The sequence below is a fragment of the Trachypithecus francoisi genome, unplaced genomic scaffold, assembly GCF_009764315.1.
Source record: "Trachypithecus francoisi isolate TF-2019V2 unplaced genomic scaffold, Tfra_2.0 Lachesis_group13, whole genome shotgun sequence".
Classification (NCBI taxonomy): domain Eukaryota; kingdom Metazoa; phylum Chordata; class Mammalia; order Primates; family Cercopithecidae; genus Trachypithecus; species Trachypithecus francoisi.
The window spans coordinates 94,357,981-94,374,960 of NW_022681458.1; the positions used below are offsets into that span (position 1 = coordinate 94,357,981).

The 16,980-nt window shown below is 37.3% G+C and overlaps 1 protein-coding gene across 2 annotated transcripts in view; it reads right to left on the reverse strand.

The window, feature by feature from the left end:
* EPC2 (enhancer of polycomb homolog 2) overlaps positions 1 to 16,980 on the reverse strand; it is a 146,388-nt gene that overhangs the window by 95,237 nt on the left and 34,171 nt on the right. For both annotated transcript variants that reach the window (XM_033231563.1, XM_033231562.1), the window contains exon 2: positions 6,128 to 6,287. In XM_033231563.1, coding sequence (XP_033087454.1) covers positions 6,128 to 6,287 — 160 coding nt within the window. The remainder of the gene's footprint in view (positions 1 to 6,127; positions 6,288 to 16,980) is intronic.

Consider the following 16,980-nt stretch of genomic DNA (forward strand, 5'->3'; position numbering starts at 1 on the left):
ATTTCTTTAACCATGGTCTTTAATGTATTGCATTGTATTTTACTCTAAGTCATTGCAAATCCCGTTTTCTTTTCTTTTTTTTTTTGAAAAGTGGACATAAATAAATGCACATAGCCTGAAGGGGCGTTCTCCTTTAAACTCAGGCTTCTCTTTCATTTATTTCAGACTATCCAGTTATTAGTTTGCTTTTCACACAATGTCTGGCATTACCTTCGTTTTTCCCCTGTAGAGACAAGGTCTCACTATGTTGTCCAAGCCAGTCTCCAACTTCTGGGCTCAAGCGATTCTCCCACGCTGGCCTCCCAAAGTGCTGGGATTACAGGTGTGAGCCACTGTGCCTGGCCTCCTTTCATATCTATTATCTTCTGGGTTTGGAGGCTTCTCCTCCTTCCTGGATTAGTACCTACCCAGACACAACTCTACCATTTCAGCCCCAGTGTCCACACTCACAGCTTTGCCCAAGAATAGGACATGGTTGCAGCTAGTACACAATCTGAGGAGAGAGGAATATCCTTAGAGCTAGCTGACCTGAATGTGGGTTGCCCTCAGGGGCTGGCCTTGCTCCCTGTCCCTGTCTAATCACCTGAAATTCAGATCCAGCTTCACCTGTAATGTGTTCTCCACAAATCTGACACAATCTGCTTCTGTACCCATGGCATTGTTTTACCAGTCCTTATTTAGTTGAATGTGTGATGTCATCTCACGGAATTTATGCCTAATTTCTTAATACACATCCAATTGTATTTTTTTTTTTTTTTTACAAGAAAACCATGTTCCTGGAATACATCCTTTCTACCAAGAAGTCTTACTGTATAAACAAAACAATGCCCTTCATTTGTTCTGAATCTTTCCCAACTCTTTCCAATCAAAGTATGTTTGCCCTGAAAGAACAGGTCAATTACCATTTTTTGCATAATGCAGAGAATATCAAAAGACATTTCCAAGTATAACGAGACTGAAGTTGGATGTTAGGCCAGCATCTATTTTAACCATGCTGAAAAACCTAGTGGTATACACAGGTCCACTTTATTTTGGTAAGTGCAACTTTTTCTCTTTTCCAATGTAGACTTGACAACAGTCAGCTTTATCAGTCTGAGAAGGAGTCAGCTTCAAGTGCACAGAAGTGTACAGCAGTGTCCACAAACAGGCATTTGCCAGGGCTTAAAATCTTGGAAGCAGACACAAACGGTACATTTCAATTTCCTTTGAGTGCATTCCTCTCCCTGCCTGACAGATGATAAGAAGTTATTACTCCACCTATCCTTTCTCCTGAACTCTTCTTTCAGTCAAGACAGTCTACTGTTTTGTGTTTGTAAGACTAAGGGAATGAGATGAGGGAAGTAAACTTTCATTTCAAAATAAGAAATGAGAGTCCTGCTACCAAGAACGATTTAACTGAGTTCAAAACTGGATACAAATTAACTTCAGAATATTTAAGAAACAATGTCAGGCCGGTGTGGTGGCTCACGCCTGTAATCGCAACACTTTGGGAGGCCAAGGTGGGCGAATCATGAGGTCCAAGACGAGCCTGGCTAACATGGTGAAACCGTCTTTACTAAAAATACAAAAATTAGCCGGGCGTGGTGGCACGCACCCATAATCCCAGCTACTCCGGAGGCTGAGGCAGGGAAACTGCTTAAACCGAGGGTGGGGGTTGGGGAATGGTGGAGGTTGTGGTGAGCAGAGATGGTGCCACTGCACTCCAGCCTGGGCAACACAGGAAGACGCCCTCACAGAAGGGGGCGGTTTGGGGGTGGGAAGAATGTTGAGTTCCTTCATGTTCTACAATTCTGAGATACTTAGTATCAACTGTAAAATGTTAACATATTAAATAAAACCGGTAATAGATCAAATAAAGATACTATTGAAATGTAAACAAAGTTGTTTCCTTAAAAAGTTTGGGTACTGAATTTAATAAAATTATTGAACTCCAAGAGGAATGAAAATTATAACATTTGGGTTGAAGTACTCAAAGTAAAAGTGATTTAATAAAAGTAAAACGGAGGTAGCATTTTTTTCTGTCATGTGGCACACAATTGAATAGTTTTACTATCTTAGGTCATCAAAGACTATGAGCCTTCAAGATGCTTCCCACCTGGTAAGGACAGCTCGATGTGTTATGATTCAGTAAGTTCTGCATAAAGCTGATAAGGGTGACTATGGAGAACTGCTACTGAAAGGGATTGGAAGGAACAAGAACGTTTATCTCACTTTCATAACAGATTGGAGTCCACTCCCAACTCCTTCTTGGCACTTTTGGGCCTAAATTAACAGTCGGTGAATAACAGAATTCACCTTTTAATTTCTAACACAGCAGGTTGCTCAATTTCACTGTACACATTAATAATTTTAGCCTTATATGTGATTCTGTGTACAATTTTTAGTTCAACAAATACTGATGGCTTGAAAATGCCATCAAGTATATGCTTTTAATTTCATTAATTCTTTCACTCATTTATTTATTCAGCAAATATTTAACTGCACATCTAACCACATGCTGTAAGTACTGTACTAGGCAGTGAAATTCGAAGAATAAAGAAGTCCCTTCTCTCAGTAAACTTTGCCCAACAGAGGGCAAACAATCACAACTGAAGGTGAGTCAGTGCCACAATGAAAGTATGCACTGGACACAGGAGAGGTGGGGCAAACAGTGCCAAGAACAATGCTGAGAGAAGTCAGGAAAAGGCTCCTAAAGGTAATCCTGGAGGCAAGCTGTATTTTAACAAGTGAAGAAGTAAAAGGCTATGTGAAGACATAACAAAATAAGGCATAACTCAAAGAACTACAAACACCTCATTACTAATGTAGCTTAAAGCATGATGGGTTAAAGAAATTAGGAAGGAAAAGTGTATTGAGACTACACTCTGGGACTGTACTAGCTAATAAAAATACTAAAGTACCATGAGATGGAGCCCCTGCTCCCGAGGAGCTTACAGTGTGGAGGAGGAAAAAGACCCTCAAACAGTTCATTTCAATAAGGTTGGTGTCACAGTGGAAGAACATATAGGGAAACATGGCTGGACAGGCACAAAGGAGTGCCTTACACATCACACAAAGAAGTTAAATTTTATCCTACAGTCAACAGTCACTGAAAATTTTGAAATGGATAGTAATTACAATAGTGGCAGTGGATGATGGTTTGGAAGGTATAAAGACTAGGGCAATAAGGAGGCTTCTGCCAAAGCCCAGGCAAGTATGTGATGAACCTGAACAAGGCTACCCTACTGTGGCAATTTTACAATGTTTTTTTCTAGCCAAGTGAATGGGAATTCTCTCTAATCTATCATTAAAAGAAGAAAAGGAAAAATTCAGAGTGAAATTTTCTGAAACTCCTTAAAGGCATAGCAAAAAGTTACATTAAAAATTTTTTTTTAACTTTCCTTGAAAAAACTCAGTAACACCATGAGTTTAAAATGTAGTACAGATAATCTTAAGTCCAATAAGCAAACTGTGAAATATCAAATTGATGGAAAATTGTACATGCATTTTTAATGAGATACCATATATAAAAATCTGAGAAACTTAAAATATGACTAGAAACGCAGAATATTGTGTGTGCAGTAAGATACTGTATAGTATGCAGTATATACTGACAAGCTAAAAGAAAAAATGAAAGGTAATTTTCTATTATTTTTATTCTGTTTTTTACAATAATAGAATAAAATGAAATGAAAAAAACCAACACAAGATTTATTGTAGTCAGTGGGCCTGACCCACATGAGTTACACTCGATTTTTAGTTCTTGGTTTCCTAGAATGGTTTTTACAAACGGTCTTCCTGTCTAACTCCAATATTATCAAAATACAAAATAATTAATACTTTGGCTTAAGAGAGATCCTTAAAATTCCTACTATGAATAGTTATCTCCTTCCTGACTGATAGAGGTAAAGGCAAATTCAAAAAGCTAACGGGACTCAAAGTCAAAGAACACAGGAGAAAAAAATAAATAATTTTTGCATGTGTGTTTCTCTAGACTATCAGAGAAAAGAAATCTGTGGAAAACGGCTGTACCACCAAAAGACTTTTTAAAGCCATTTTAAAACAATTCAGTCAACAAACACATCATTTATTGAGCATCTATAAGCCAAGCACTTTACTCTGAAGACACAACAGAAAATAAAATATGTAGTTCCTGCCCTCAAGGAGCTCACAGTCTAAAGGGAGAGAAAGAATGGTTACAACTAATTGCAATAAAGTATGGTGAGTTCTCTACCAGAAGTATGTAAAAGATACTATGATAAGCAAAGAAGACATGTAGAGTGAGAAAAGTCAAGGTGGCTTTCATAAGGGAGTTAAGTCTTTAATGACCTATAAGAAGGGAAAGAAGACTTCAATAGCATATGCAAGGAAATGTTAAATATGAAAGAAGGTGAATGTGGATAATTTTCGTAGTCTCTATGGTACATAGAGTGAAGGGAAAAGCAAAAATAAAGGAGATTAAAGGAGAAAGCAGGGAACAAATTACAAGAGACCTAATATTCATACTAGAGAATATGACTATTATTGAATTCTATCAAATCTAAACTGCCAAGACACAACATTACTATATGCACCATAAGAAACAAAAAAGCTTTATGTTTGAGTCTTAATATTAGAATAGAATACTACAGAATAAAGCTACATTACCAAAGGGCTATGCCCGCAGTGTAAGATTAAAGAAATAAATTAGCCATGCAGAAAGGGAAAGCAAGGAATTTTGTATTTCTCAACTTGCCCTTAGGTAGAAAGGTGAAGCAAAAAATTCTTCCCTGAGAACTGAACCTTGAGCACATCTGCGGCCTAAATTAAAGCTAACACTGTGGTTCAAAAACAAACAAACAAAACAAACGAGCAAAAACTTTAACGTGGTCTCCGGTTGGTAGTATCCCCAAATGCCTGGCAGAAACAAATGAAAATTCTCTTTAGAAGAACAAGACTTCAATCCTGAACAATAGCAATTTAAGATGCAATTTCACTGCAAAGATGAAAACAGTGCATCTTAGAATCAATGAAAAACACTCTGTCTTACAGTCAGTCTTAAAGCTGGTCATGTTTCAGAATTACATGGGGAACTCTTTAAAAATACAAATCACCAGACTTCACACCCAGAGATTCTCATACAGGTAGGTTGTCAGACAGGTGGGTACTTTAGGTAGGCGGGATGTTGAGCCTTGGAATCTCTATTTTAATAAGCTATCCAACATTTCTTTTTTACACACCTGACAAGATAACAAGACACTAGCAACTGTCTGCGGAATCAGCTGAAAAATCCTACTCTAGAAGTTCTTTGTGGAGAGAAGCTAGATTAGAAGAGTACAGGGACAGGAGATACAGGACAGTAAATGTAACAGGAGACTGTTAAAAGTCTTCACGCTAGAGGTGGTGATCATTTAAATACTAACAGTGGGAGAAAAGTAAGAGTATTAAGGAGGCAAAACTACACAGAATTCTTTAATAAAAACTATATGAAAGTAAAGGCATTAGATCTAATTCTGAAAAATTCCAGAAGACTAACCCTACTCCTGGGCATTAGAACTACTGGGCCTTTAAAAGTAAATCTCGGGTGGGCGCGGTGGCTCACACCTGTAATCCCAGCACTTTGGGAGGCCCAGGTAGGCGGATCAACTGAGGTCAGGAGTTTGAGACCAGCCTGGCCAACATGGCAAAACCCCATCTCTACTAAAAATACAAAAATTAGCTGGGTGTGGTGGCACGCACCTGTAATCCCAACTACTCAGGATGCTGAAGCAGGAGAATTGCTTAAACCCGGAAGGCAGATACTGCAGTGAGCCAAGATCACGCCACTGCACTCCAGCCTGGGTGACAGAGAGACTCTGTCTCAAAAAAAAAAAAGGGAAATCTCATCTGGGTATAGTAATCCACCACCTTTTAGCTGTGTAATAAAGTGTAAGTGCTATACAAAACCCTATACTACATAAATATCAAATGTTCCAAATGTTACTTAAAACTCAAAATGATTTCCAAATTCAGATGTAAGCACAGAGGGATTTTATTCTTTAATGTTTAACACTTCTATTAATCAGTGTGTATGAATTTAAAAATTAGAATTTTTTTAGGCAAAAGAAAAGATTTCCACTGGTTGATAAATTTAAAGTACAAACAGAAAACAATGAATTAACAAACTTACGCTGAATATGAATGAACTGTTTTGGCTGTTTAAACTCTCCTTTGTACAAGCGATTGTAATAGTTGACGTTGCTCTCTGCCTCAGGAACAGGAATGACCATGCTCTCTTTTTTTTCTCTAAACACTTGCTGTGCTGAAATCGCTCGCTGTAAATGATGTTCCTGGAAAATGTAAAGTAGGCAACATAAGTTGTTTTGGTAATACTAATCAATGCATAATTTTATATAAAAGTTATTTTGTTTAATAATCACAAAGTGCTTTAAGAATGAATTATAAATAGTTCCTTTGCCAAAGACCTATACATACATTGCCATAATTCTCTCTTAATACTTGTGGCTCATACTGGTAACACCTCAGATTATTACAATTTTCGTAAGTAGAATTCTTTTTAAAAAAATTAAATATATATTCAGAAACTAGAATATAAAATTTCAATTACAAAAAAATTAATGTTTGCTAAATTAATTGAAGTGTTTGTCACCACTACCAGATGAAAGAAAAATTCCAAGTTACAAGAAAGAAATTTATATCACAGATTTTAAGTATCTTCTGCATTTATGTACTTCAAACTTTAACAGTACAAAATTCTGAATAATTCAAAGAAAGATAAAATTACATTCAACAAATTTTATTACTACCAGGGCAGAAAATATTTTTAAATAAAGGTTAAATGAACAGTTCCTATAACATATATCTAGTTTCTAATCACTTCATTACTTCCACAACTTACTGAAATAGCCTCCTAAATCGAATTTTCCCTCCTTCCTCCCTTGCCCCACAGTGGACCATTCCCAAAAAAGCAGTTTTACCTTTTGGAAGGTAAATCGTGTCATGTCACCCACCCCATAAAGGATTACTGATCTCCATCCTATTCAGAGTAAAGGTTAAAAAATCACTCAACGGCTGGGCGCGGTGGCTCACACCTGCAATCCCAGCACTTTGGGAGGCCAAGACGGGTGGATCACGAGGTCAGAAGATCGAGACCATCGTGGCTAACACGGTGAAACCCTGTCTCTAGTAAAAATACAAAAAAATTAGCCGGGTGTAGTGGCGGGCGCCTGTAGTCCCAGCTACTCGGGAGGCTGAGGCAGGAGAACGCCGTGAATCCAGAAGGCGGAACTTGCAGAGAGCCGAGATCGCGCCACTGGACTCCAGTATGGGTAACTGAGCGAGACTCACTCAATGACCTACGAGACTCTGCATCTCTCTTATCTCATTTCCGACCTCTCTCCTCTACAATCTTTAATTCTGGCCACACTGATGTTGCTGTTTCTATATATCCAAATGATCTGCTTTCAAAATTGTTTCCAGTCTTATCTCAGCAGAGAGGCCTTCCGTGACTTTTTTTTTAATCTAAAAGAGTACTCCTCCTCTAGCACTCCTTCCCTGTTTTACTTTCCTTCATACCTTTCCTGTTTTACTTCCCTCCATACCACTATGCAACATCTAACAGAGTAAAGATCTCATTTGTTTACTGCCCATCTCCCCCTAGCATAAAGTAAGTTCCAAGAAGGAACTTGCTTGTTTTGTTAATTTCTTATCCCCAATGCCTAGTACAATGGCCAAAATATAGAAGCTGCTTAATATACATTAACTGAATGAATAAATGAAATCTTTACTGGATTCCTACTACATGTCAGGCTATGCAAAATACACATAAAGAAACTGAGGCATAAGGATATTTCACAAGTTGTTGAAGGTCAAACAGCTCTAAGTAACAAAACAGAAATACAATCCAGGATATACATATATATGCAAAGCCAAATTTTTAATCCTAAGATATTACACCATTTTTTTTGGAAGTTCTATAAAGTCCAAGAAATTAGAAGTTCTTAATTTCATTCAAGCCTTTAGGGTATGTGAAATGTTATTATACAAAAGGAATTAGTGCAGTGATCCAAAAAGAAAAGTTTCATTCAGCAAGACACAAATAAAATTAAACTGAAGGTCCATTCTATGCAAAATACACAGATTAGTTTGATTATAACCAGTACTTTAAAAGGAAGGTAAGATGATAGATGGGGATAGATATCAAATAATGAGAAAAGAATTACATTAATTTCATGATCTTCTGCCAGTAATTACTATTAAAGAAAGCAGAGAGACAGAGATATAAAAACAAATGGGAAAGAAAAGAAATACAATATGAGGAAGTGGGCTAACAAGTTTCTATGCCACAGACAAGTGAACAGTAAGCCAGGGCAGCTACTGGGACTCCTACAAGAAGCATCAAGTTTTGTCAGATCCAATCAAGTCATACCTGCTTTTCCCTAAATAATCATTTATACTACATCACAGTCAGTATCTCTTTGGCATTTTGTCAGACTAAGTTAAATCAAGAAAGCATAAGCATATTTAAGAAAAATGTCATGAAATTTAGCTAAGGAACAGAAGTCTAGGAATAACTAAGTAAACTTAAAAAGAAGCAGAAAATGTAGCATGAGAACGGAGACCTGCCTACTAGAAATCACAAAATATTATAAAGCCACATTTTCCACTCCTTTTTAAGCTCACTAAGTGCCACTCTAGTGAACACACAAATAATAATGAAGCGAAACAGCCTTATTGCTGAGGCAGAGAAAGTTTCAGTGGTCTGGAGAGAAAATCAAACCAGCCACAATATTCCCGTAAGCCAAAGCCTAATCCAGGGCAAGGCACTAACTCTCTTCAATTCTATGAAGGCTAAGAGAGGTGAAAAAGCTACAGGAAAAAAGTTAGAAGATGGCAGAGACTGGCTCATGAGATTGAAGGCAAAAATCCATCTCCATAACATAAAAGCGCAAGGTGAGACAGCAAGTGCTGATGGAGAAGCATCAGCAAGTGATCCAGAAGATCTAGTGAAGATCAGTGATGAAGGTGGCTACACTGAACAACAGATTTGCAATGTAGGTGAAACAGCTTTCTACTGGAAGAAGCTGCCATGCAGGACTTTTATAGCTAGAGAGGAAAAGTCAATGTCTGGTTTCAAAGCTTCAAAGAACAGACTCACTCTCTTGTTAGGGGCCAATCAGCTGGTGATGTTAATTGCAGCCAATGCTCATTTACCATTCCAAAAATCCTAAGGCCCTCACGAATATGGTAACTCTACTCTGCCTGTGCTCTACAGGTTTACTAAATATTCTAAGCTAACTTAGATTATTTAAGTTATTTTATTACTTAATTACTAAATATGCTAAGCTAACTTCAAATATTTAAGTTATTTTTTCCCCCAAGCAGTAGCTTCCATAGCAGTAGCTCTGGGGAAAAAATACATATATTTTTAAAAATACAACTACTCAACAATGTATACAGTCACCCAAGAAGTCTGATGGCGATGAACAAGGAGATTAATGCTATTTTCATGCCTGCTAAGACAACATTCATTCTGCAGTCCATGGATAAAAAGCAATTTTGACTTCCAAGTTTGTATTTAAGAAATACATTTTGTAAGGCAATAGCTGCCATATATAGTGATTTCTCTGATGGATCTGAGCAAAGTAAACTGAAAACCTTCTGAAAAGGATTCACTATTCTAGATATCATTAAGAACAGTCATGATTCATAGAAAGAGGTCAAAATGCCCACATTAATAGGAGTTTGAAAGGAGGGACTTCTAATCCTCATGGATGACTTTGAGGACTTCAAGACTTCAGTAAAGGAAGTAACTGAAGATGTAGTGGAAATGGCAAGAAAACTAGAATTAGAAGAAGAGCCTATTCAGAATATGTGACTGAATTGTAGCAAATTCATAAAACTTGAACAGATGAGGAGTTGTTTCTTATTGATGAGCAAATAAGTGGTTTCTTGAGATGGAATTTACTGCAGATGAAGATGCTGTGAACATTGCTGAACTGACAACAAAGGATTCGAACATTATGCAAAGTTGATAAGCAGCAGCAGGGTTTGAGAATGCAATTTTGAAAAAAGTTCCATGGGTAAAATGTTATCAAACAGCATCACGTGCTACAATAAATTCTTTCATGAAAGAGTCAACTGATGCAGCAAACTTCACTATTGTCTTACTATAAGAAACTTCCACAGCCACCTAACCTTTAGCAAACATTACCCTGATCAGTCTAGCCATTACCATCAAGGCAAGACCCTCCAAGGGTAAAAAGATTGTGAATAACTGAAAGCTCAGATGACTGTTAGCAAGCATTTTTTAGCAATGGGGCATTTTAAAATTAAGGAACTATAAAAATATAGTATAAACATAACTTTAATATGCACTGTGAAACCAAAATATTCATGTAACTTGCTTTGTTGTGATACTTGCTTTATTGTGGTGGCCTGGAACCAAACCTACAATATCTGTATATATCTAAACATGTTAAGTAAAACCACAGACAGAAGAAAACAAAGGGAAATATCTTTCTGCTATAAGAGCAGAGAACTTCTTCAGAAGTACGAACAATAAAGCAAAAAAAAAAAAAAACTCAATGAAATCTATTACATTAAAATTAAAAATTTTTGTTCAATAAAGGACACCATGGACAAAGTTAATAAATTTATGACAAAAGGGTATGTTATTTTAAATGTCTGAAACCTATAAATGATTACTATCTATAAATATAAGAAACTCCTGCAAATTAACAGGAAAAGTAACCCTAACAGAATGGGTAAAAGATACAAATAGGCAATTTACAGAAGAGAAAACCCAAAAGGCTAACAAGTATGTGAAGAGATGTGCAAATTCATTAATAATCAGAAAAACACAAATTTAAAAAATTTTACGAGATGATTTATACTGATTAAGCTGGCAAAAATAAAAAACTAAAATAATGCCAAGTGTTGGCAAGGATATGAGGATACAAATTCCTGCATGCATGACTATGGAAGCACAGACTTTCTACCACTCCAGAGAGCAACGTGATTAATTACTCAAACTGAATCTGCATAATCTATGAACTAGCAACTCCTGTCTTGAAATATATAACCCCAAGAAAACCTCACACAGGTATGTAAGTAGGTATATTCACTGAAATGATACCTGCTGTGGAGGAAAATCTGGGGCAATGTGGGTATCTATGAGTGGGAGAGTAGGGAAGTAAAATGTGGTAGATGCTCACCATGAATATTACAAAACAGTTGGTATCAACAGTCCAGATGCATATACAATGTGATGCAGCTTAGAAGCACTGTTACATGTAGAAGAATGAAGCTGGATCCTCAGCTTTCACCTTATACAAAAAACCAACTGACCTGAAACCATAAAAATTCTAGAACATAACATCGGAAAAACTCTTCTAGACATTGGCTTAGGCAAAGAGTTCATGACCAAGAACCCAAACGCAAATGCAACAAAGATAAATCGATGGGACCTAATTAAACTAAAAAGATTCTGCACAACAAAAGAAATAATCAGCGGGGTACAGACAATCCACAGAGTGGGAGAAAATATTTGCAAACTGTGCATTCAACAAAGAACTAATATTCAGAATCTACAAGGAACTCAAACAGGTCAGCAAGAAAAAAAACAAATAATCCCATCAAAAAGTGGGCAAAGGACATGAATGGACAATTGTCAAAAGAAGATATACAAATGGCCAACAAACAATGAAAAAATGCTCAACATCACTAATTGTCAGGGAAACGCAAATCAAAACTGCAATGAGATACCACCTTACTCTGCAAGAATGGCCGTTAATTTAAAAATTAAAAAGTAATGATGTTGGTGTAGGTGTGGTAAAAACGAACACTTTTACACTGCTGGTGGGAATGTAAACTAGTACAACCTCTATGGAAAAACAGTATGGAGATTGGTTAAAGAACTAAAATTAGATTTGATCCAGTAATCCCACTACTAGGTATCTACCCAAAGGAAAAGAAGTCATTATATGAAACTTGCACACATGTTTATAGCAGTACAATTCTCAATTGCAAAAATATGAAACCAGCCTAAATGCTCATCAACTAAGGAGTGAATGTGGTGTATATATACCATGGAATACTACTCAGGCATAAAAAGGAATGAAATAATCACATTCGCAGCAACCTGGATGGAGATGAAGACCATTATTCTAAATGAAGTAACTCAGGAATGGAAAACCAAACATCACATGTTATTACTTATAAGTGGGAGCTAAGCTATGAGGACACAAAGGCGTAAGAATGATATAATGGGCCAGGTGTGGTGGCTCACAGCTGTAATCCCAGCACTTTGGGAGGCTGAGGCGGGTGGATCACCAGATCAGGAGATTGAGACAATCCTGGCTAACATGGTGAAACCCCATCTCTACTAAAATTACAAAAATTAGCCGGCAGTGTTGATGCATGCCTGTAGTCCCAGCTACTTGGGAGGCTGAGGCAGGAGAATCGCTTGAACCCAGGAGGCAGAGGCTGCAGTGAGCCGAGATCACGCCACTGCACTCCAGCTTGGGCAACACAGGGAGACTCCATCTCAAAAAAAATAAAAATAAAAAAGAATGATATAATGGACTTTGGAGACTCAGCAGGAAGGATGAGAGGTGATTGGGAAAAGACTAGACACTGGGTACAATGTACATTGCTCAGGTGATGGGTGTACCAAAATCTCAGAAATCACCACTAAAGAACTTTTCCAAGCAACCAAACACCACCTGTTTCCCCAAAGCTATTGAAATAAAAAAAATTTTTTTTAAGATCCTTGTGATATATTTCGTGAATAAGGAAAAAAAAGCAGTGTTAATTCAGAAAACTCATAAGAAACAGAATCAGATATAACATGTGATTTCTATAAATTAAAAGGAAATGTACATAAAACAGTACAGATTTTGCCAGAAGAGACACATTAAACATATTAGTTGGTTGCCTGAGAGGGTAGACAGGAGAATGGGAGTAGCAAAGAGAGAGAGAACAGAATAAATAAATGAAACCAGAGAGGGGTCTTGCAATACCCTTTCAAATTCAGGCCGTATTGGAATGCAGTGTCAGAGACAAAACAAGATTGGCCATATGTGATTAACTGCAGAAGACAAACACACAGAGATTCATTATACTATTTTCTCTACTTTTGTGTATGTTTAATAATTCCATGATAAAAATGAAAATAGAGTGAGAGGAGGGGAGGAGAGGAAAACAGAAGGCTCTTTTAGAAACCAATGGTAACAATCTACCATAAAACTGAGGTATATGAATAACTCGACTCTCTGCAACTTTCTTCCCAAAAAAAAAAAAAAAAACTTTATACAATAATAAGATTATGTATTAGAGAGTTTTCAAAACATATTGTTTTAAAACTGAACAAGGGTTTCGGTGTGCACTCAACATACCCCAGTAACCACAGATCAAAAACACAACTAACTCATTAATTAGCGGAGATAAAGGCTTATGAATACTGGTAATAATTTTATAAACATAAAATGACAAGACAGAGAGGATGTGGAGAAATAGGAACATTTTTACACTGTTGGTGGGACTGTAAACTAGTTCAACCATTGTGGAAGACAGTGTGGTGATTCCTCAAGGATCTAGAACTAGAAATACCATTTGACCCAGCCATCCCATTACTGTGTATATACCCAAAGGATTATAAATCATACTACTATAAAGACACATGCACATGTATGTTTATTGCGGCACTATTCACAGTAGCAAAGACCTGGAACCAACCCAAATGTCCATCAATGATAGACTGGATTAAGAAAATGTGGTACATATACACCATAGAATACTATGCAGCCATAAAAAAGGATGAGTTCATGTCCTTTGCAGGGACATGGATGAAGCTGGAAACCATCATTCTGAGCAAACTCACAAGGACAAAAAACCAAACACCGCATGTTCTCACTCATACGTGGGAACTGAATAATGAGAACACTTGGACACAAGACGGGGAACATGACACCCTGGGGCCTGTCGTGGGGTAGGGGGAGGGACAGCATTAGGAGAAATACCCAATGTAAATGACAAGTTAATGGGTGCAGCACACCAACATGGCACATGTATACATATGTAACAAACCTGCATGTTGTGCACATGTACCCTAGAACTTCAAGTATAATGAAAGAAAGAGAGAAAGAAAAGAAAAGAAAAGAAAAGAAACCTAACCCGTCATTTTACCCCATGTTTTTCAAACTGCACCCACTAACAGGTCAGCAATTTTTTTAAAAGAAAAGAAAAAAATCAGATAGTACTGAATGTAGAAGTTATTTCAGTCATATATGTTTGTAAAATGTTTTTTGTTGTCGATCACAGTCAAATTTTTTTAAGAAAACCCTAATATATTCAAACTACTCATTAACAGACAAGCAGAGAGCCAAATCAGGAATCAACTTCCATTCACAATTGCTTCAAAGAGAATAAAATACCTAGGAATCCAGCTTACAAGGGATGTAAAGGACCTCTTCAAGGAGAACTACAAACCACTGCTCAGTGAAATCAAAGAGGACACAAACAAATGGAAGAACATACCATGCTCATGGATAGGAAGAATCAATATCGTGAAAATGGCCATACTGCCCAAGGTGATTTATAGATTCAATGCCATCCCCATCAAGCTACCAATGACTTTCTTCACAGAATTGGAAAAAACGGCTTTAAAGTTCATATGGAACCAAAAAAGAGCCCGCATTGCCAAGACAATCCTAAGTCAAAAGGACAAAGCTGGAGGCGGCACGCTACCTGACTTCAAACTATACTACAAGGCTACAGTAACCAAAACAGCATGGTACTGGTACCACAACAGAGATATAGACCAATGGAACAGAACAGAGTCCTCAGAAATAATACCACACATCTACAGCCATCTGATCTTTGACAAACCTGAGAGAAACAAGAAATGGGGAAAGGATTCCCTATTTAATAAATGGTGCTGGGAAAATGGCTAGCCATAAGTAGAAAGCTGAAACTGGATCCTTTCCTTACCCCTTATACGAAAATTAATTCAAGATGGATTAGAGACTTAAATGTTAGACCTAATACCATAAAAACCCTACAAGAAAATCTAGGTAGTACCATTCAGGACATAGGCACGGGCAAGGACTTCATGTCTAAAACACCAAAAGCAACGGCAGCAAAAGCAAAAATTGACACATGGGATCTAATTAAACTAAAGAGCTTTTGCACAGCTAAAGAAACTACCATCAGAGTGAACAGGCAACCTACAGAATGGGAAAAAATTTTTGCAACCTACTCATCTGACAAAGGGCTAATATCCAGAATCTACAAAGAACTCAAACAAATATACAAGAAAAAAACAAACAACCCCATCAAAAAGTGGGCAAAGGATATGAACAGACATTTCTCAAAAGAAGACATCCATACAGCCAACAGACACATGAAAAAATGCTCATCATCACTCGCCATCAGAGAAATGCAAATCAAAACTACAATGAGATACCATCTCACACCAGTTAGAATGGCAATCATTAAGAAGTCAGGAAACAACAGGTGTTGGAGAGGATGTGGAGAAATAGGAACACTTTTACACTGTTGGTGGGAGTGTAAACTAGTTCAACCATTATGGAAAACAGTATGGCGATTCCTCAAGGATCTAGAACTAGATGTACCATATGACCCAGCCATCCCACTACTGGGTATATACCCAAAGGATTATAAATTACTCTACTACAAAGACACATGCACACGTATGTTTATTGCGGCACTATTCACAATAGCAAAGACTTGGAATCAACCAAATGTCCATCTGTGACAGACTGGATTAAGAAAATGTGGCACATATACACCATGGAATACTATGCAGCCATAAAAAAGGATGAGTTTGCATCCTTTGTAGGGACATGGATGCAGCTGGAAACCATCATTCTTAGCAAACTATCACAAGAAGAGAAAACCAAACACCGCATGTTCTCACTCATAGGTGGGAACTGAACAATGAGATCACTTGGACTCGGGAAGGGGAACATCACACACTGGGGCCTATCATGGGGAGGGGGGAGGAGGGAGGGATTGCATTGGGGAGTTATACATGATATAAAAGTCATGCACATGTACCCTAGAACTTAAAGTATAATAAAAAAATAAAAAAAAATAAAAAATAAAAAATAAAAAATAAAAAAAAAAAAAAACAAAATAACTGATAAGGTCTTATTGCCTGTAACAAAATTAAACAAATGTAGCCTCTGAGAGGTTTGTAAACTCTGAAACAGCAACATGAATTACTATTTCTCCTACCTGCCACTCTCCACACAGCCTCCTCCCTCAATAACAATCCCCTACTTCTCCTAAATAAACCCTTCTGTTCCACATTTAAAAATGTCACTTCTTCAGTGAAACCTGACTACCCTCTAAGCGGAAAAAAAAAAAAATCCCTTTTATCAGTTCTCAGAAACAAACACCTTTCCAGCGCAGGCTAAGACATGGACCTTCATATCTGTTTCTGTAACCATGTGATTTCTGCCTTCTTTCTTCTTCCACTGGATTGTGGGGCAAGACAGTGTGTCTGCTTTGCATACACCACTTTGTCCCCGATGCCTGGCACACCCTAAGCTCATGGAGCTTCTACATCGTACTAAAGAAAAAGGTAGGTTGCCCACCATCTATACGATAAAGTCTCATTTTTTGAGCTTGACAAACATGTCTCATCTGAACTAGTGCAACCCACTATTCCAGGACCATATCCCTCCCAAACATTCTTGTCTAGAATTACAGCAAACTTCTTGCTATTCCCCAGTAACAGCATACTGTTTTATGCTTTTGTTTATTTATATACTGGTCCTCTCTGAATACAACTTCTACTTCCTATTCCCTGAGTTCACACACATCTTCTCACTCACTATTCCTAGTCTTCAAATTCATGAAAATCTCCAGCTTCTCGACCTTTCAATTTTCTTCATCAGATTCCCTTACAGCTCTCACTTCTTCACTCATGTCTAGAATACATGGTTCATATGACTCATCTTACCTCAATGCCATCAATTTCTCTGTCAATTTCAT